Raw genomic sequence first — 21376 nt, forward strand, 5'->3', positions numbered from 1 at the left:
GCCCAATAGGGGAAATAGAGGTAATCTTATAAATTGCTACTTGTCCTAGAGTTCTGCATGGATTGTAACCAAATTTGACCAGAAACATCCTTGGGGGGAAAGAGAACAAAAAATTGTACAAATTTTGGCTCTGACCCCCTGGGGGCAGGAGGGGCGGGGCCCAATAGGGGAAATAGAGGTAAATCCTGTAAATCGCTAATAGTCATATAGTTCTGCATGGCTTGTAACCAAATTTGGCCACAAACATCCTTGGCAAAAGGGGAACAGAACTTGTATAAATTTATGTTCTGACCCCCCAGGGGCAGGAGGGGCGGGGCCCAATAGGGGAAATAGAGGTAATCTTATAAATTGCTACTTGTCCTAGAGTTCTGCATGGATTGTAACCAAATTTGACCAGAAACATCCTTGGGGGAAAGAGAACAGAAAATTGTATAAATTATGGCTCTGACCCCCCGGGGGCAGGAGGGGCGGGGCCCAATAGGGGAAATAGAGGTAAATCCTGTAAATCGCTAAAAGTCATATACAGTGGAACTTGGTTGATACGAACTCGGATAATTCAACAACCCGGCTTAATACGAAGTACTTTGCAGGTCCCGGCCGAATTCCCTCTTTATATTTGGTTAAAGAGCTCGGATAATTCGAATTCGGAAAACTCGAAGAACTCGGATAATACGAAGTAAATTTTGGGTCCGAATGATAAAAATCATACATAAAATGTTCTTATAACTCGAAATGAGATTTTTTGGACAACGTGTTCGCCGAAAATGCCGATGTTTTTCTCCATAAATCTGCTGTAGAACTGCATTTCGAAATATATATCTCGTTTTATTGTTATAATTATGCAACTACAATCGGCGATTATGACATCTCTCTTGTTCACATCATTTTACGCCATGGAACTGGTCTATATATACTAAGTAAAGAGATCGTCAGTAGACATGAGAACTCGCTTAATTCGAACACTCGGATAACTCGAAGTTTTATCTCAGTCCCTTCGAGTTCGTATTAACCGCGTTCCACTGTAGTTCTGCTTGGATTTTAACCAAATTTGGCCCAGAAACATCCTTGGGGTTAACAGAATTTGTATAAATTTTGGCTTTGACCCCCTGGAGCAGAAAGATGGGGCCTAATAGGGGAATTCAGAAAAGAAACAATGAACTTGAATTCAGAACATTCCTAGGCATTACAGACCAGGTGAGCGATACAGGCCCTCTGGGCCTCTTGTTTAAAATCCTTCTTCTTCTGTGGGAATGAAGGGATTTAGATCTAATTTGGTCGGAAGCTTCCTTGGGTGAAGGAGAACCAATTTTATATAAACGGTTGATCTGGTCCCTCAGGGGCCTAGATGGCAGGGCCCAATAGGGGAAATATAGCAAATTCTTTATAATCCTTTTTCTTTTGTAGAAATGAAGGGATTTAGTTCTAATTTAGTCTGATGCTTCCTTGTGTGAAATGGAACCAATTTTGTATAAACGGTTGGGCTGTTTAAAATCCATCTGTAGAAATAAATAGATTAAGTTCAATCCTAAAGTCTTCCAGTTGGTAGCTTGTGTTCTTAGCCTGAAACAGGTGAGCGATACAGGCCCAATGAGCCTCTTGTCATATCCTTGTAATAAGAAAAGTGTTTATATTTTCAGGATATTGGAGCAAGCCATGTATGTGACGGTCTTTGTGAACAGAACATGGGGACAGGCTTGCAGACTCTTGTATTATGGAACAACCAGATCACATACAATGCAATGACAGCTGTAGGCAAGGCTATGGTAGGTCCTTACTAGATAATATAATCCCCATATACCTGTACACAAGGCTATGGTAGGTCCTTACTAGATAACATAATCACCATATACCTGTACACAAGGCTATGGTAGGTCCTTACTAGATAATATAATCCCCATATACCTGTACACAAGGCTATGGTAGGTCCTTAATAGATAATGTAATCACCATATACACAAGGCTATGGTAGGTCCTTAATAGATAATGTAATCACCATATACACAAGGCTATGGTAGGTCCTTACTAGATAATATAATCCCCATATACCTGTACACAAGGCTATGGTAGGTCCTTACTAGATAATATAATCACCATATACCTGTACACAAGGCTATGGTAGGTCCTTACTAGATAATATAATCCCCATATACCTGTACACAAGGCTATGGTAGGTCCTTAACCCTTTAAGTGCCATTGCGCCCTACACCGCCATCGCTCGTATAGCGTTGAACCGGCCGAGGCCGCCTCAGTTTCCTTGCTTGTTTACAGTGGAGACTACTCCCACCTAATTCTACATCCCGTTATAGTCTCACGAGATCTCGCTAGAGCACTACTTCCTGTTTATTTACATAGCATGGCTGCTGTCTGTACCATGCATTTCAGGTTGAATTTTCGATCGCAAACAAAATGATGACTGAAAAAACGAAAGTGACAAAAAGATGGCGGACCTACGGGACTCAAGTGATAAGTTTTTTGACATTAATAGCAAATATTTTTAACAATTTTAATGAGAAAGGCATCAAATAACAAATCAGAAATTTAGAAATGACACGGGATGGTATTGCTGATCAATCTATCGTAATTTTTTTTGATGACGATCGCGAGTAATCGGAAGATGGAGATGATCCATTCTTTCAAAATTTGAATTTTACATAAAATGTTGCCCTATTTACAAGTGTTTTATTGGACTTCACGGAAAATATATGGGCAAATAATCACTTGCAAATGGAGGAAAGAACCCATTGGTCATCGTTTCAAGTTAATTTCACTCAAATATTTTGGCATTATATCTGTAAAAACGAAAGGTATGCCATTAAAAATGACCCAATCCAAGATGGCAGCCGACAGCATATGACGAGGTACGTGTTATCAATATCATTATTTGTGAATACCTGAGCCACTACTGACCTTTATAACGACTGATGTATTTATGAATGCTTCTGAGACTAATTTAAATCGCCAGTAATGACCAAAAAAACACAAAATGATATGGTTGTTGCCAAATTTCGCCATATTTACCTGATGTTACCTGTGCTCGCTTGTACAGGTAAGTTGGTTCAATACCAATTACTGTGGACTGTTATTTGGGAAAAAAGGATATCTATAAATGTAGATATAGAACTATTTACCTGAAAATCACTCTAAAATTTGATAAATTTTTATACATAATGAACACTTGAAATAAAAATCCGATTTTATTCCATATTTTACCTGTGTTATTTACCTGTGTTACCTAGCTCAACCCTTGAAATGAGAATTGGAATTTTTGCTCTAGTTGTATGTTGGTTGTTAGCAAGTGTCAAAACTATAACTAATGAAGTAAAAACAAAGACAGAGGCTTTGTATTTCAATATTTTAATCATTTTCACCTTAATTACCGTTTTTACCTGCCCATATTACCTGCAAATGATATCATAAGGTAATTATGAATATAATTTCTGAAGGGTAAAGGTATCAAATGATACCATTCAAAATTTCATCAAAATCCATCAACAAATGGCAAAGTTATAATCAATAGAACAAAAGTTTTCAAAGTAGTCAAAAGAGTCAAATTTAATGTAGATTATCCATATGGTATAATGGTAAGTATTGTGGCACTCAAAGGGTTAATAGATAATGTAATCACCATATACACAAGGCTATGGTAGGTCCTTACTAGATAATGTAATCACCATATACACAAGGCTATGGTAGGTCCTTACTAGATAATGTAATCACCATATACACAAGGCTATGGTAGGTCCTTACTAGATAATGTAATCACCATATACACAAGGCTATGGTAGGTCCTTACTAGATAATGTAATCACCATATACACAAGGCTATGGTAGGTCCTTACTAGATAATGTAATCACCATATACACAAGGCTATGGTAGGTCCTTACTAGATAATGTAATCACCATATACACAAGGCTAGGGTAGGTCCTTACTAGATAATGTAATCACCATATACACAAGGCTATGGTAGGTCCTTACTAGATAATGTAATCACCGTATACACAAGGCTATGGTAGGTCCTTACTAGATAATGTAATCACCATATACACAAGACTATGGTAGGTCCTTAATAGATAAAATCACCATATACACAAGACTATGGTAGGTCCTTAATAGATAATGTAATCACCATATACACAAGGCTATGGTAGGTCCTTAGCAGATAATGTAATCACCATATACACAAGACTATGGTAGGTCCTTACTAGATAATGTAATCACCATATACACAAGGCTATGGTAGGTCCTTACTAGATAATGTAATCACCATATACACAAGACTATGGTAGGTCCTTAGCAGATAATGTAATCACCATATACACAAGGCTATGGTAGGTCCTTACTAGATAATGTAATCACCATATACACAAGACTATGGTAGGTCCTTACTAGATAATGTAATCACCATATACACAAGGCTATGGTAGTTCCTTACTAGATAATGTAATCACCATATACACTAGGCTATGGTAGGTCCTTACTAGATAATGTAATCACCATATACACAAGGCTATGGTAGGTCCTTGCTAGATAATGTAATCACCATATACACAAGGCTATGGTAGGTCCTTACTAGATAATGTAATCACCATATACACAAGGCTATGGTAGGTCCTTACTAGATAATGTAATCACCATATACACTAGGCTATGGTAGGTCCTTACTAGTCCGCTAAACCTGCCTATATTATTAGGCTTTTTTAAAAAAACAATTTTTTTTTTTTTGCCTAATATATAGTCAGCTCGCGGTACCTCTTAAAAATGTGAAATCGTAGGCCAGATTTGGCCTACGCTATGTCAGCGGCATATTTCTGATATATCGTCCATGCAATGCCGGGAAAACGTACACATACCTTTATATTAGGATCTTTTGTACTCCTTTGCCCCCATGTTACATCCCATTTATGAAATTAAACAACTGTGTACAATGAAATACTTCCGAGACCCTTCTTTTCACACATTTGTAATGGCCGCCGTATACACATTTAGTAGAGCCAACGGCAGCCAATCAACTTCGCTTCCGGTTTTATTTTAAAAAAACACGTGTAGTTGAAAGATAAACAAAATGCTAGCCAGTTAGAGTTTTTAAAGTAAAATCATGGTCGACATACACGACATGTTGTCAAATATTCAAATTGAACACGACTATATTGCTGGTACCGCATCACTTTCGCGATATTCACGTTGCATATACATGATGTACATGTAGCATATACACGGTAGAATTTTGTTTATCTTTCAACTACACGTGGATATTTAAAAATAAAACCGGAAGCGAAGTTGATTGGCTGCCGTTGGCTCTACTAAATGTGTATACGGCGGCCATTACAAATGTGTGAAATAGAAGGGTCTCGGAAGTATTTCATTGTACACAGTTGTTTAATTTCATAAATGGGATGTAACATGGGGGCAAAGGAGTACATAAGATCCTAATATAAAGGTATGTGTACGTTTTCCCGGCATTGCATGGACGATATATTAGAAATATGCCGCTGACGTAGCGTAGGCCAAATCTGGCCTACGATTTCACATTTTTAAGAGGTACCGCGAGCTGACTATATATTAGGCAAAAAAAAAAAATTAAAAATTAAAAAAGCCTAATAATATAGGCAGGTTTAGCGGACTAGGTCCTTACTAGATAATGTAATCACCGTATACACAAGGCTATGGTAGGTCCTTACTAGATAATGTAATCACCGTATACACAAGGCTATGGTAGGTCCTTGCTAGATAATGTAATCACCATATACACAAGGCTATGGTAGGTCCTTAGTAGATAATGTAATCACCATATACACAAGACTATGGTAGGTCCTTACTAGATAATGTAATCACCATATACACAAGGCTACGGTAGGTCCTTAATAGATAATGTAATCACCATATACACAAGGCTATGGTAGGTCCTTACTAGATAATGTAATCACCATATACACAAGGCTATGGTAGGTCCTTGCTAGATAATGTAATCATCATATACACAAGGCTATGGTAGGTCCTTAGCAGATAATGTAATCACCATATACACAAGACTATGGTAGGTCCTTACTAGATAATGTAATCACCATATACACAAGGCTATGGTAGGTCCTTACTAGATAATGTAATCACCATATACACAAGGCTATGGTAGGTCCTTACTAGATAATGCAATCACCATATACACAAGGTTATGGTAGGTCCTTACTAGATAATGTAATCACCATATACACAAGGTTATGGTAGGTCCTTGCTACATAATGTAATCACCATATACGCAAGGTTATGGTAGGTCCTTGCTACATAATGTAATCACCATATACGCAAGGTTATGGTAGGTCCTTACATGGTATTGTAATCAATAATGTATATCTCAATTGTCACATAAATATTATCTGTCAGTAGTCTCCCCTTTTTCTCTCTTGTTTATTGAGAGTTGTCTCTCTTGTTTCAGGCTACCACTGATAGTGTGGAAACACTTAATCTTGGTCATAATAATGTCACTAATGAAGGAATCCACCTTATGAAGGATGGCCTCCTCAAGTCCAAGTCCCTCCTCCGTATTGGTCTACAGGGTACCAAGGTCACATGTGAAGGTAGGTGTTAAAGGTTAATACAAAATATAACTATAAAAGATCTATAATTTTAATTTACTTATTTCATGTGTTTGTTCCTTTGCTATTAATGTGAAATTTGGAAAAAACAATAAAGTAATAAAGAAAAGATGAGAAAGTAATGGTCATTTGGGACTTTTAGACATGACCGTGTTAATAAAATGATCAGCCTTGCAGAGTTTTGGAATGAACATATGAAGTTCATCTTAAGTTATGTTTAAAGGATTTTGTGCAGATGAAGTGAAAGCTTCGTTATTTTGTTACCTCATATATCTACTTAATCTTTGTTTATTTACCAAACAAATCAGTATGAATTGTCTACATGGCAGCCATTAATAATGAATGTGTTGTATAGGTGCTGTAGCTTTAGCGGAAGTGATAGCTGACAGTCCACGCTTACTCCGGCTCGATCTGAGGGAGAATGAGATTAAAACAGCTGGCTTGATGGCACTCTCTCTGGCTCTCAAAGTCAACGAGACCGTCACTAGACTGGACATGGACAGAGACACAAAGCGAGAGTCGGTAAGTTGAAAATTTAACCATATTTGTCAGTAAGTTGGAAAATTGAAATATATTTGTCGGTAAGTTGGGAAAATGAATTATATTTGTCGGTAAGTTGGAAATTTGAATTATATTTGTTGTTGAGTTCGAAAATTTAATTCTATTTTTCTATAAGTTGGAAAATTGATTTACATTTCTTATAAAAATTTAAACAACAGTTTAACTATCTCTTGTTCAACACTGAAATTTTACTTGACAAGGCATGCGTTCACCAAGGTGAGGCAGTGTGCCATAAACCAGAATATCTTCATATTCTATTTCTACAACTGGTGCTTACAATGATCAACTTTAGCAAATAATTTCCCCAAAATTAAATTACATGCAATTGATGACAGATTGTCTTTGCATACCATAGTGCATATATGTTGTTTTGTAGGGAATGAAGGATTTTGCAGAGCAGCAGAGACGACTACAACAAGACATTGGTAACTTTCTAGAGAGAAACCAAAGCCTGGCACGGAAACGGACAGAGGAGGAAAGACTAAACCTGGAGAGGACGATCAAAGAAGACTCTCGGCCTGGCCGATCGGATTCAGTTATAGAACCAGCCGAATCGGCCAAGGAGGATGCCCAAACTATTGCATCATTTGATAAAATAAAGCGACCAATGCTCCTGGTCATGGAGGACAAAGGCGCTCAGAAAACACTGGACTCTCCTCATGTAAAGCCCCAGGACCTGGAGAGTAGTGATGATGAAGATGAGTCTGTCCTGCCTTCTAATAAAGCCCTGGCGAAGGCAGCAGCTCCTCCACATGAACTTCTGCTCAGTCCACAGTACTGCACTGTTAAAGCTAAAAAACTCTTCACTGTGTCCCGTGTTGCAGGGCCACCCCAGCTTCCTCTTCCCAGTCACTCAGCCCCCTCCCGTCTGGACACGGTTCTGTCACCCTCTGATACCAACGACCTGATCTCAAACATCAGTAACGGCACACATGTTGTAACTCAGGCCCTCTCAGCCATCACAAGTCCAACTGATGTCAGCCTCAGTATACAGGCTGAAAGTGTTAGACAAATCCTAGGGGAGACTTTGACGCCTCACACAGAAAGGGAAGAAACATTCCAGAAATCTGGCAGTGACGAGGTAAAAAGTGTTAACGATGTTGGCAGTGGCAAGGTAGAAAGTGTTGACAATGTAAGTAGTAGTAAGGTAGAAAATGTTGACGTTGTCAGCAGTGGTGAAGTAGAAAGTGTTGACAATGCTGGCAGTGGTGAAGTAGAAAGTGTTGACAATGCTGGCAGTGGTGAAGTAGAAAGTGTTGACAATGCTGGCGGTGATGATGTAGAAAGTGTTGATGATCCTGCGAGAGGTAATGTTGACAGCGACAAGGCCGAGTCTGCCGAACTGATAAGTGATAGTGGTGTCTGTGATATTAAACATAATGACAAGGCGTTTAACCTTCCTGACTGTGCAATAAAAGATGTAAATAAAGGGCATAACTCTATAGAGAATGGGGACAACTTGAGTAGTATAGCGAGTGTCAATGACAATTTATCAGCACATAAACCTCAATTGGATATTACAGATGGTGATCAAACAGAACAGAATGGAGAGAAAAGTGAGGATTCTCATATTTTATCAAAAAGTTTACCTTGTGATAAACTAAAACAGGAGAAGGATTCTGGGATAGGCAGTTACGAAAATGAGCGTGACTGGACGAGACTTGATGCTCCCTGTAAAGATACGAAAACCAATGGTTGTGACACTGATAGAGATGGGCCAGGCTTACCTATTACAAACCCCGACTTCTATACAGACTTATCATTGAATGGATTAACCCAAGAACTAGCTAGTGCTCTGGAAAATCTGGATGTAGACTCTTCTGGAACAAAGAAGGGTTCAAAAATCACTGGTTAGTAGAAAGGTTAAAAAATCAGTGGTTAATATGAGAAAAAAGACACTTAAGGGCACTTTTTCAAGAGTTTACTTTATTTCATATACTGTATTCCATAAAATAGAATTTATTTCATCACCCAATGAAGGTAAAAAAATAGTTACATCAATGCTTATAAGTAATTTTTCAGTCTACTTGATAAGATAAAATATGTTTAAACGTACAATTCCATTGATTTGTGACATCATGATTCCGTTGGATTTTCACGCCATTCTCGGATTTTTAGCCTACCATTATCAGATGATTGGCTATCCGAATCGCTTCTCATCCATGGTCCGTCTGTCCGTCCTTCCTTCCGTTTACATTTCTTGTTATCTTATTTCTCAAAAAAGGCTGAAGGGATCCTTCTCAAATTTCACCTGTAGGTTCTCCTAGGGTCCTAGTTGTGCATATTGCATTTTGGGACTGATTGGTCAACAAGATGGCCGACCGGCTGCCATCTTAGATTTTGATAGTTATCCCCCGCCCAACGAAGTTGGCGGGGGATATACAAATGGGTTCCGTCCGTCCGTCCGTCCGTCTGTCCGTCCGTCTGTCCGTCCGTACGAATTGTTTCCGGAGCATAACTCTAAAACCAGTAGAGATATTTCCACGAAACTTCACACACACATTGGTCTTATGGTCTAGTAGTGCCTTTTGCTATTTTCAGGTTTTCATTTTTAGCATTTTTTCCGTAACCATGGAAACATTGCTGAAATTGTCATATTTTTGTACCAGGTTCGTTTCCGGAGCATAACTCTAAAACCAGAAGAGATATTTCCACAAAACTTCATAGACACATTGATCTTATGGTCTAGTAGTGCCTTTTGCTATTTTAAGGGTTTCACTTTTTGTACTTTTTTCTGTAACCATGGAAACATTGCTGAAAATGGCAGATTTTTGCGTAAGAATCGTTTCCGGAGCACAACTCTAAAACCAGCAGAGATATTTCCATGAAACTTCATAGACACATTGTTCTTATGGTCTAGTAGTGCCTTTTGCTATTTTTAGGTTTTCAGTTTTTGTGTTTTTAGCTCACCTGGCCCGAAGGGCCGGTGAGCTTATGTCATGGCGCGTCGTCCGTCCGTCCGTCCATCCGTCCGTCCGTCCGTCCGTCCGTCCGTCCGTCCGTCCGTCAACATTTCCTTTAAATCGCTACTAGTCACAGAGTTCTGCATGGATTGTAACCAAATTTGGCCACAAACATCCTTGGGGGAAGGGGAACAGAACTTGTATAAAGTTTGGCTCTGACCCCCCGGGGGCAGGAGGGGCGGGGCCCAATAGGGAAAATAAAGGTAAATCCTATAAAACGCTACTTGTCCTAGAGTTCTGCATGGACTGTAACCAAATTTGGCCACAAACATCCTTGGGAGAAGGGGAACAGAACTTGTATAAAGTTTGGCTCTGACCCCCCGGGGGCAGGAGGGGCGGGGCCCAATAGGGAAAATAAAGGTAAATTCTATAAAACGCTACTTGTCCTAGAGTTCTGCATGGATTGTAACCAAATTTAGCCACAAACATCCTTAGTGGAAGGGGAACAGAACTTGTATAAATTTTGGCTCTGACCCCCTGGGGGCAGGAGGGGCGGGGCCCAATAAGTAATAGAGGTAAATCCTATAAAACGCTACTTGTCCTAGAGTTCTGCATGGATAATGTAACCGAATTTTGCCACAAACATCCTTGGGGGAAGGGGAACAGAACTTGTTTGAATTTTGGCTCTGATCCCCTGGGGGCAAGAGGGGTGGGGCCCAATAGGGGAAATAGAGGTAAATCCTTTAAATCGCTACTTGTCCTAGAGTTCTGCATGGATTGTAACCAAATTTGACCAGAAACATCCTTGGGGGAAGGGGAACAGAATTTGTTTGAATTTTGGCTCTGATCCCCCGGGGGCAAGAGGGGTGGGGCCCAATAGGGGAAATAGAGGTAAATCCTTTAAATCGCTACTTGTCCTAGAGTTCTGCATGGATTGTAACCAAATTTGGCCACAAACATCCTTGGCAGAAGGGGAACAGAACTTGTATAAATTTATGCTCTGACCCCCCGGGGGCAGGAGGGGCGGGGCCCAATAGGGAAAATAGAGGTAAATCTTATAAATCGCTACTTGTCCTAGAGTTCTGCATGGATTGTAACTAACTTTTGCCACAAACATCCTTGGGGGAAGGGGAACAGAACTTGTATAAATTTTTGGCTCTGACCCCCCCGGGGGCAGGAGGGGCGGGGCCCAATAGGGGAAATAGAGGTAAATCCTTTAAATCGTTACTTGTCATAGAGTTCTACATGGATTGTAACCAAATTTGGCCACAAAGATACTTGGGGGAAGGGGAACAGAACTTTGTATAAATTTTGGCTCTGGCCCCCCGGTGGCTGGAGGGGTGGGGCCCAATAGGGGAAATAGAGGTAAATCCTTCAATTCGCTACTAGTCATAGAGTTCTGCATGGAATGTAACCAAATTTGGCCAGAAATATCCTTGGGAGAATAAGAACTGAGTTTGTATAAATTTTGGCTCTGGTCCCCGGGGCAGGAGGGGCGGGGCCCAATAGGGGAATTATAGGTAAAATTCTATAAATTGCTACTTAATTGTCCTAGAGTTTTGTATGGATTGTAACTAAATTTGGCCACAAACATCCTTGGGGGTAGGAGAACAGAACTTGTATAAATTTTGGCTCTGACCCTCAGGGGGCAGGAGGGGCGGGGCCCAATAGGGGAAATAGAGGTAAATTCTATCAATCGCTACTTGTCCTAGAGTTCTGCATGGATTGTAACCAAATTTGGCCACAAACATCCTTGGGGGAAGGGGAACAGAACTTGTATAAATTTTGGCTCTGACCCCCCGGGGGCAGGAGAGGTGGGGCCCAATAGGGAAAATAAAGGTAAATTCTATAAAACGCTACTTGTCCTAGAGTTCTGCATGGATTGTAACCAAATTTAGCCACAAACATCCTTAGTGGAAGGGGAACAGAACTTGTATAAATTTTGGCTCTGACCCCCTGGGGGCAGGAGGGGCGGGGCCCAATAAGTAATAGAGGTAAATCCTATAAAACGCTACTTGTCCTAGAGTTCTGCATGGATAATGTAACCGAATTTTGCCACAAACATCCTTGGGGGAAGGGGAACAGAACTTGTTTGAATTTTGGCTCTGATCCCCTGGGGGCAAGAGGGGTGGGGCCCAATAGGGGAAATAGAGGTCAATCCTTTAAATCGCTACTTGTCCTAGAGTTCTGCATGGATTGTAACCAAATTTGACCAGAAACATCCTTGGGGGAAGGGGAACAGAACTTGTTTGAATTTTGGCTCTGATCCCCCGGGGGCAAGAGGGGTGGGGCCCAATAGGGGAAATAGAGGTAAATCCTTTAAATCGCTACTTGTCCTAGAGTTCTGCATGGATTGTAACCAAATTTGGCCACAAACATCCTTGGCAGAAGGGGAACAGAACTTGTATAAATTTATGCTCTGACCCCCCGGGGGCAGGAGGGGCGGGGCCCAATAGGGAAAATAGAGGTAATCTTATAAATTGCTACTTGTCCTAGAGTTCTGCATGGATTGTAACCAAATTTGACCAGAAACATCCTTGGGGGAAAGAGAACAGAAAATTGTATAAATTTTGGCTCTGACCCCCTGGGGGCAGGGTCCAATAGGGGAAATAGAGGTAATTTCTGTAAATCGCTAATAGTCATATAGTTCTGCTTGGATTTTAACCTAATTTGGCCCAGAAACATCCTTGGGGTTAACAGAATTTGTATAAATTTTGGTTTTGACCCCCTGGAGCAGAAAGAGTGGGGCCTAATAGGGGAATTCAGAAAGGAAACAATGAACTTGAATTCAGAACATTCCTAGGCATTACAAACCAGGTGAGCGATACAGGCCCTCTGGGCCTCTTGTTTTCTGTAACCATAGAAACATTGCTGAAAATATCATATTTTTGTAGCAGGCTCATTTCCGGAGCATAACTCTAAAACCAGCAGAGATATTTCCACAAAACTTCATAGACACTTTCTGTTTATGGTCTATTAGTAAATTTTGCTATTTTTCGGTTTTCATTTTTTGCACTTTTTCCGTTACCATGGAAACATTGCTGAAAATATCATGGTAAATGGTAAATGTTACTTTGCAAAACTCCACCCATCTTTGTGTATATAGTCTAATATAAATGTCAAGGCTGTATACCTGATTCAACAATTGCAGCCCCGCTCTACTTGAATTATACTCCATCTTTCTTTAGCTCAACTTCCCTTTTCCTGGTTTTTTAGCCCACCATCATTAGATGGTGGGCTATTCAAATCGCCCTGCGTCCGTGGTGTCGTCCGTCGTCCGTCGTCCGTCCGTAAACAATGCTTGTTATCACTATTTCTTAAAAACCGCTGCAGGGATTTTGTTCAAACTTCACATGGAGGGTCCCCTTGGTCCATATTTGTGCCATACAGATTTTGAGGCTGATCGGAAAAACAAGATGGCCGCCAGGCAGCCATCTTTGATTTTGGCAGTTGAAGTTTGTTATCGATATTTCTTGAGAACTACTGAAGGGATTTTGTTCAAACTTCACATGGAGGTTACCCTTGGTCCCTAGTTGTGCCATACAGATTTTGAGGCTGATCGGAAAAACAAGATGGCCGCCAGGCAGCCATCTTTGATTTTGGCAGTTGAAGTTTGTTATCGATATTTCTTGAGAACTACTGAAGGGATTTTGTTCAAACTTCACATGGAGGTTACCCTTGGTCCCTAGTTGTGCCATACAGATTTTGAGGCTGATCGGAAAAACAAGATGGCCGCCAGGCAGCCATCTTTGATTTTGGCAGTTGAAGTTTGTTATCGATATTTCTTGAGAACTACGTACTGAAGGGGTTTTGTTCAAACTTCACATGGAGGTTACCCTTGGTCCCTAGTTGTGCCATACAGATTTTGTGGCTGATCGGAAAAACAAGATGGCCGCCAGGCAGCCATCTTTGATTTTGGCAGTTGAAGTTTGTTATCAATATTTCTTGAGAACTACTGAAGGGATTTTGTTCAAACTTCACATGGAGGTTACCCTTGGTCCTTAGTTGTGCCATACAAATTTTGAGGCTGATCGGAGAAACAAGATGGCCGCCATCTTTGATTTTGGCAGTTGAAGTTTGTTATCGATATTTCTTGAGAACTACTAATGGAATTTTGTTCAAACTTCACATGGAGGTTACCCTTGGTCCCTATTTGTGCCATACAGATTTTGAGGCTGATAGGAAAAACAAGATGGCCGCCAGGCGGCCATCTTGGATTTTGATAGTTAAGGTTTGATATCCTCATTTCTCAAAAAGTGCTGAAGGGATCTTTCTCAAATTTAATATGTAGGTTCCCCTAGGGCCCTTGTTGTGCATATTGCATTTTTGGACCAATCGGTGAACAAGATGGCCATCAGGCCGCCATCTTGGATTTCGATAGTTAAAGTTTGTTATGGCTATTTCTCAGATAGTACTGAAGGGATCTGTCTCAAATTTCATATGTGGTTTCCCCTAGGGACCTAGTTGTGCATATTGCATTTTGGGACCGATCGGTTCACAAGATGGCCGCCAGGCAGCCATCTTGGATTTTGTTATTCAAAATTTGTTATTGCTATTTCTCAGAAAGTACTGAAGGGATCTGTCTCAAAATTCATATGTTGGTTCCCCTAGGGCCCTAGTTGTGCATATTGTGATTTGGGACCGATCGGTCAACAAAATTGCTGCCAGGCAGCCATCTTGGATTTTTATATTCAAAGTTTGTTATCGCTATTTCTCAGAAAGTATTGAATGGATCTTTCTCAAATTTCACATGTAGGTTCCCCTAGGACCCGAGTTGTGCATATTGTGATTTGGGACCGATTGATCAATAAGATGGCTGCCAAGGAGTCATCTTGGATTTTGACAGTTGAAGTTTGTTTCCGCTATTTCTCAAAAGGTACTGAAGCGATCTGTCTCAAATTTTATATGTAGTATGTTTGAAAAAGTTCAAAAAGTAGAGAAAAGATCCATCTTTCCTTTGTCAGGTATAGATCATTCTTTGGTGGGCGCCAAGATCCCTCTGGGATCTCTTGTTTCATACACATAAGTCTCCACAATCAAACTTACTTCAGCTTTGATATCTCCATTGGCGGAGGATCAGAATGACTATGTCCTTGTTAAAGTTTGTTTCTACTATTTCTCAGAAAGTACTAAAGGGATCCTTCTCAAATTTCACATATAGGTTCCCCAAGGGCCGTAGTTGTGCATATAACATTTTGGGACTGATCGGTCAACAAGATGCCCGCCAGGCAGCAATCTTGGATTTTGATAGTTAAGATTTTGTTACCACTATTTCTCAGAAAGTACTGAAGAGATCTGTCTCAAATATCAGATTTAGGTTCCCCTAGGGTCCGAGTTGTGCACATTGTATTTTGTAACTGATCAGTGAACAAGATGGTTGACCGGCCGCCATCTTGGATTTTGATTGTTACGGCTTTTTCTCAGAAATTTCTGAAGGGAATTCTCTGCAATTTCATACGTAGATTCTGCTTGGGCCCTAGTTGTGCATAGTACCTTTTGGGACTGATTGCCAACCAGGCGCCATCTTGGATTTCATTGTTAAAGTTTGTTACAGCTGTTTCTCAGAAAGTACTGAAATGATCTGTCTCAAATTTAATACGTCTTATGTTTGAAAAAGTTTGAAAAGCAGGGTAAATATCCCTCTTTCCATTTTCAGACATTGATCATTCTTTGGTGGTTGCCAAGATCCCTCTGGGATCTCTTGTGGTAGTTGAAGTTTGTTACCACTATTTCTCAAAAAGTACTAAAGGGATCATTCTCAAATTTCATATGTAGGTTCACCAAGGGCCTTAGTTGTGCATATTGTATTCTGTAACTGATCGGTCAACAAGATGGCCAACCGTTGCCATATTGGATTTTGATAGTTATTGCTATTTGTCAGAAATTACTGAAGTGATATCTCAAATTCTATACATAGGTTCCCCTTGGGCCCTAGTTTTGCATAGTACCTTTGAGACTGATCAGTCAACATGATGGCCAACTGGCCGCCATCTTGGATTTCACTGCTGTTTCTCAGAAAGTAATGAAGCAATCTGTCTTAAATTTCATATGTTGTATGTTTGAAAAAGATTTGAAAAACAGCGAAAAGATCCCTCTTTCCATTATCAGACATAGATCATTCTTTGGTGGGCGCCAAGAGCCCTCTGGGATCTCTTGTTCACTAATAAAAGGGCCATAACTCAGCCAAATAGGGTCCAATCAAAGTCCTGATCGAAATTGGCCAAGGCCCTGAGGCATTCAACCATGGTACCAAGTACCCAGAAAATCCTGTAATATTTGAAAGAGTTTTTGAACGGAAACAGACAAAAATGGTGTTTTTCGTTAATCAAAGGGCCATAACTCAGCAAAATAAGGTCCAATCAAAGTCCTGATCAAAATTTGCCAAGGCCCTGAGGCATTTAACCATGGTATCAAGTTCTGAGAAAATCCTGTAATATTTGAAAGAGTTTTTGAACGGAAACAAACAAAAATGATGTTTTTCGATAATCAAAGGGCCATAACTAAGTCAAATAGGGACCAATGAAAGTGCTTAGCGAACTCATTTGAGTCCTTGGTACATTGGACCATGTGACTAAGTTACAAAAAAAAAAAAAAAAAAAAAAATTGCTTTAGAATTGTGGCAGTTATTGCTCTGAAACCAAGCGTTACAGACAGACGGACAAACCCAAATTAATATCCCCCGCTTTTAACGAAACAGGGTATATTAATTAAAAACACAGGTGAGGGATACAGGCCCTCTGGGCCTTTTGTTGATATAATTACAACATTCTTAACGATAATTGTATTACCGGTAGATAAATTTAGATTTCATATCTATATAATACATAGCTACTTTTTTTCTTAGGAGAAACCTCCGATTCCACTGCCGAAGACTTTGAGAAAGAACTGGACATGTCTCCCGGTCTGGATTAATATTTTTAGCAGATGTAAAAAGTGGGTCCAACCTGCAATGTACGGTTATCGTCTGCCTTTCAATGTAAGTAAAACATAGGTTTTATCTGCGGTCTTTTCTTTTAAATATTGTTTTATATTTCATTCCACAGTTCTCTGTGATCTTTCAGTTCATAAAATTTTGTGGCTATTATTGACATTGTCTCAAATACAATGTTATAATATATCGGTACATACAATACGGATCGAATTGGACATTGTCTCAAAATACAATGTACGTTAATCATTTACATTTGTAATACGTTAAATCATTTACATTGTCTCAAAAATACAATGTACGGTAATCATTTACATTGTCTCAAAATACAATGTACGGTAATCATTTTACATTGTCTCAAAATACAATTACGGTAATCATTGACATTGTCTCAAAATTACAATAATTACGGTAAATCATTGACATTGTCTCAAAATACAATGTAACTTTAATCATTGTACATTGTCTCAAAATACAATGTACGGTAATCATTGACATTGTCTCAAAATACAATGTACGTAATCATTTACATTGTCTCAAAAAAATACTCATTGTCATTGTCTCAAAATACAATGTACGGTAATCATTGACATTGTCTCAAAATACAATGTACGGTAATCATTGACATTGTTTCAAAATACAATGTACGGTAATCATTGACATTGTCTCAAAATACAATGTACGGTAATCATTGACATTGTCTCAAAATACAATGTACGGTAATCATTGACATTGTCTCAAAATGACTATGTACGGTAATCATTTATCAAAGAAAGAGACGTCATATTTATCATTGATACAGTAACTATAGCAATATCAAGGACGTCATTTTGTCATTGATACAGTAACTATAGCAATATCAAGGGATGTCATTTTGTCATTGATAACAGTAACTATAGCAATATCAAGGACCATCATTTTGTCATTGATACAGTAACTATAGCAATATCAAGGACGTCATTTTGTCATTGATACAGTAACTATAGCAATATCAAGGACGTCATTTTGTCATTGATACAGTAACTATAGCAATATCAAGGACGTCATTTTGTCATTGATACAGTAACTATAGCAATATCAAGGACGTCATTTTGTCATTGATACAGTAACTATAGCAATATCAAGGACGTCATTTTGTCATTGATACAGTAACTATAGCAATATCAAGGACGTCATTTTTCATTGATACAGTAAACTATAGCAATATCAAGGACGTCATCATTTTTGTCATTGATACAGTAACTAATAGCAATATCCAAGGACGTCATTTTCATTGATACGAGTAAATATAGATCAACATTGATACAGTAACTATAGCAATATCAAAGGATGTCATTTTAAATTATTGATACAGTAACTATAGCAATATCAATACATCATTTTTGTCATTGATACAGTAACTATAGCAATATCAAGGACGTCATTTTGTCATTGATACAGTAACTATAGCAATATCAAGGACAATCATTTTAGTCATTGATACAGTAACTATAGCAATATCAAGGACGTCATTCTATTATTGATACAGTAACTATAGCAATATCAAGGGATCATTTTTTATTTATACATAGCAATATTCATATTTAGCATTGATACTTAATACAGTAAATTGTCAAGGACGTCATTTTATTCATTGATACAGTAACTATAGCAATATCAAGGACTTCATTTTGTCATTGATACAGTAACTATAGCAATATCAAGGACGTCATTTTGTCATTGATACAGTAACTATAGCAATATCAAGGACGTCATTTTGTCATTGATACAGTAACTATAGCAATATCAAGGATCATTCATACAGTAACTATAGCAATATCAAGGACATCATTTTGTCATTGATACAGTAACTATAGCAATATCAAGGACGTCATTTGATTATTGATACAGTAACTATAGCAGATACAGTAATTAACTATAGCAATATCAAGGACGTCATTTTGTCATTGATACAGTAACTATAGCAATATCAAGGACGTCATTTTGTCATTGATACAGTAACTATAGCAATATCAAGGACGTCATTTTAGCATTGATACAGTAACTATAGCAATATCAAGGACGTCATTTTGTCATTGATACAGTAACTATAGCAATATCAAGGACGTCATTTTGTCATTGATACAGTAACTATAGCAATATCAAGGACGTCATTTTGTCATTGATACAGTAACTATAGCAATATCAAGGACGTCATTTTGTCATTGATACAGTAACTATAGCAATATCAAGGACGTCATTTTGTCATTGATACAGTAACTATAGCAATATCAAGGACGTCATTTGATTATTGATACAGTAACTATAGCAGATACAGTAATTAACTATAGCAATATCAAGGACGTCATTTTGTCATTGATACAGTAACTATAGCAATATCAAGGACATCATTTTGTCATTGATACAGTAACTATAGCAATATCAAGGACATCATTTTGTCATTGATACAGTAACTATAGCAATATCAAGGACATCATTTTATTATTGATACAGTAACTATAGCAATATCAAGGACGTCATTTTATCATTGATACAGTAACTATAGCAATATCAAGGACATCATTTTGTCATTGATACAGTAACTATAGCAATATCAAGGACGTCATTTTGTCATTGATACAGTAACTATAGCAATATCAAGGACGTCATTTTGTCATTGATACAGTAACTATAGCAATATCAAGGACGTCATTTTGTCATTGATACAGTAACTATAGCAATATCAAGGACATCATTTTGTCATTGATACAGTAACTATAGCAATATCAAGGACATCATTTTGTCATTGATACAGTAACTATAGCAATATCAAGGACATCATTTTGTCATTGATACAGTAACTATAGCAATATCAAGGACATCATTTTGTCATTGATACAGTAACTATAGCAATATCAAGGACGTCATTTTGTCATTGACTATAGCAATATCAAGGACGTCATTTTAGCATTGATACAGTAACTATAGCAATATCAAGGACGTCATTTTGTCATTGATACAGTAACTATAGCAATATCAAGGACATCATTTTGTCATTGATACAGTAACTATAGCAATATCAAGGACGTCATTTTGTCATTGATACAGTAACTATAGCAATATCAAGGACATCATTTTGTCATTGATACAGTAACTATAGCAATATCAAGGATATCATTTTAGCATTGATACAGTAACTATAGCAATATCAAGGACGTCATTTTAGCATTGATACAGTAACTATAGCAATATCAAGGACGTCATTTTAGCATTGATACAGTAACTATAGCAATATCAAGGACATCATTTTGTCATTGATACAGTAACTATAGCAATATCAAGGACGTCATTTTGTCATTGATACAGTAACTATAGCAATATCAAGGACGTCATTTTGTCATTGATACAGTAACTATAGCAATATCAAGGACATCATTTTGTCATTGATACAGTAACTATAGCAATATCAAGGACATCATTTTGTCATTGATACAGTAACTATAGCAATATCAAGGACGTCATTTTGTCATTGATACAGTAACTATAGCAATATCAAGGACATCATTTTGTCATTGATACAGTAACTATAGCAATATCAAGGACGTCATTTTATTATTGATACAGTAACTATAGCAATATCAAGGACGTCATTTTGTCATTGATACAGTAACTATAGCAATATCAAGGACATCATTTTGTCATTGATACAGTAACTATAGCAATATCAAGGACATCATTTTGTCATTGATACAGTAACTATAGCAATATCAAGGACATCATTTTGTCATTGATACAGTAACTATAGCAATATCAAGGACATCATTTTGTCATTGATACAGTAACTATAGCAATATCAAGGACGTCATTTTGTCATTGATACAGTAACTATAGCAATATCAAGGACGTCATTTTGTCATTGATACAGTAACTATAGCAATATCAAGGACGTCATTTTGTCATTGATACAGTAACTATAGCAATATCAAGGACGTCATTTTGTCATTGATACAGTAACTATAGCAATATCAAGGACGTCATTTTGTCATTGATACAGTAACTATAGCAATATCAAGGACATCATTTTGTCATTGATACAGTAACTATAGCAATATCAAGGACGTCATTTTATTATTGATACAGTAACTATAGCAATATCAAGGACATCATTTTGTCATTGATACAGTAACTATAGCAATATCAAGGACGTCATTTTGTCATTGATACAGTAACTATAGCAATATCAAGGACGTCATTTTGTCATTTTAGCATTGATACAGTAACTATAGCAATATCAAGGACGTCATTTTGCATTGATACAGTAACTATAGCAATATCAAGGACGTCATTTTATTATTGATACAGTAACTATAGCAATATCAAGGACGTCATTTTGTCATTGATACAGTAACTATA

General features: G+C 38.1%; 1 protein-coding gene across 1 annotated transcript in view; it reads left to right on the top strand.

Moving 5' to 3' along the window:
• The window catches only part of LOC138319845 (protein phosphatase 1 regulatory subunit 37-like), a 44642-nt gene extending 27674 nt beyond the window's left edge, over window positions 1-16968 (top strand). The window contains exons 8-12 of the mRNA XM_069262974.1: window positions 1638-1763; window positions 6433-6574; window positions 6948-7114; window positions 7530-9003; window positions 16901-16968. Coding sequence (XP_069119075.1) covers window positions 1638-1763; window positions 6433-6574; window positions 6948-7114; window positions 7530-9003; window positions 16901-16968 — 1977 coding nt within the window. The remainder of the gene's footprint in view (window positions 1-1637; window positions 1764-6432; window positions 6575-6947; window positions 7115-7529; window positions 9004-16900) is intronic.
• Window positions 16969-21376: the final 4408 nt, after the last annotated feature.

This window comes from Argopecten irradians, chromosome 3 (genome assembly GCF_041381155.1).
Source record: "Argopecten irradians isolate NY chromosome 3, Ai_NY, whole genome shotgun sequence".
NCBI lineage: Eukaryota > Metazoa > Mollusca > Bivalvia > Pectinida > Pectinidae > Argopecten > Argopecten irradians.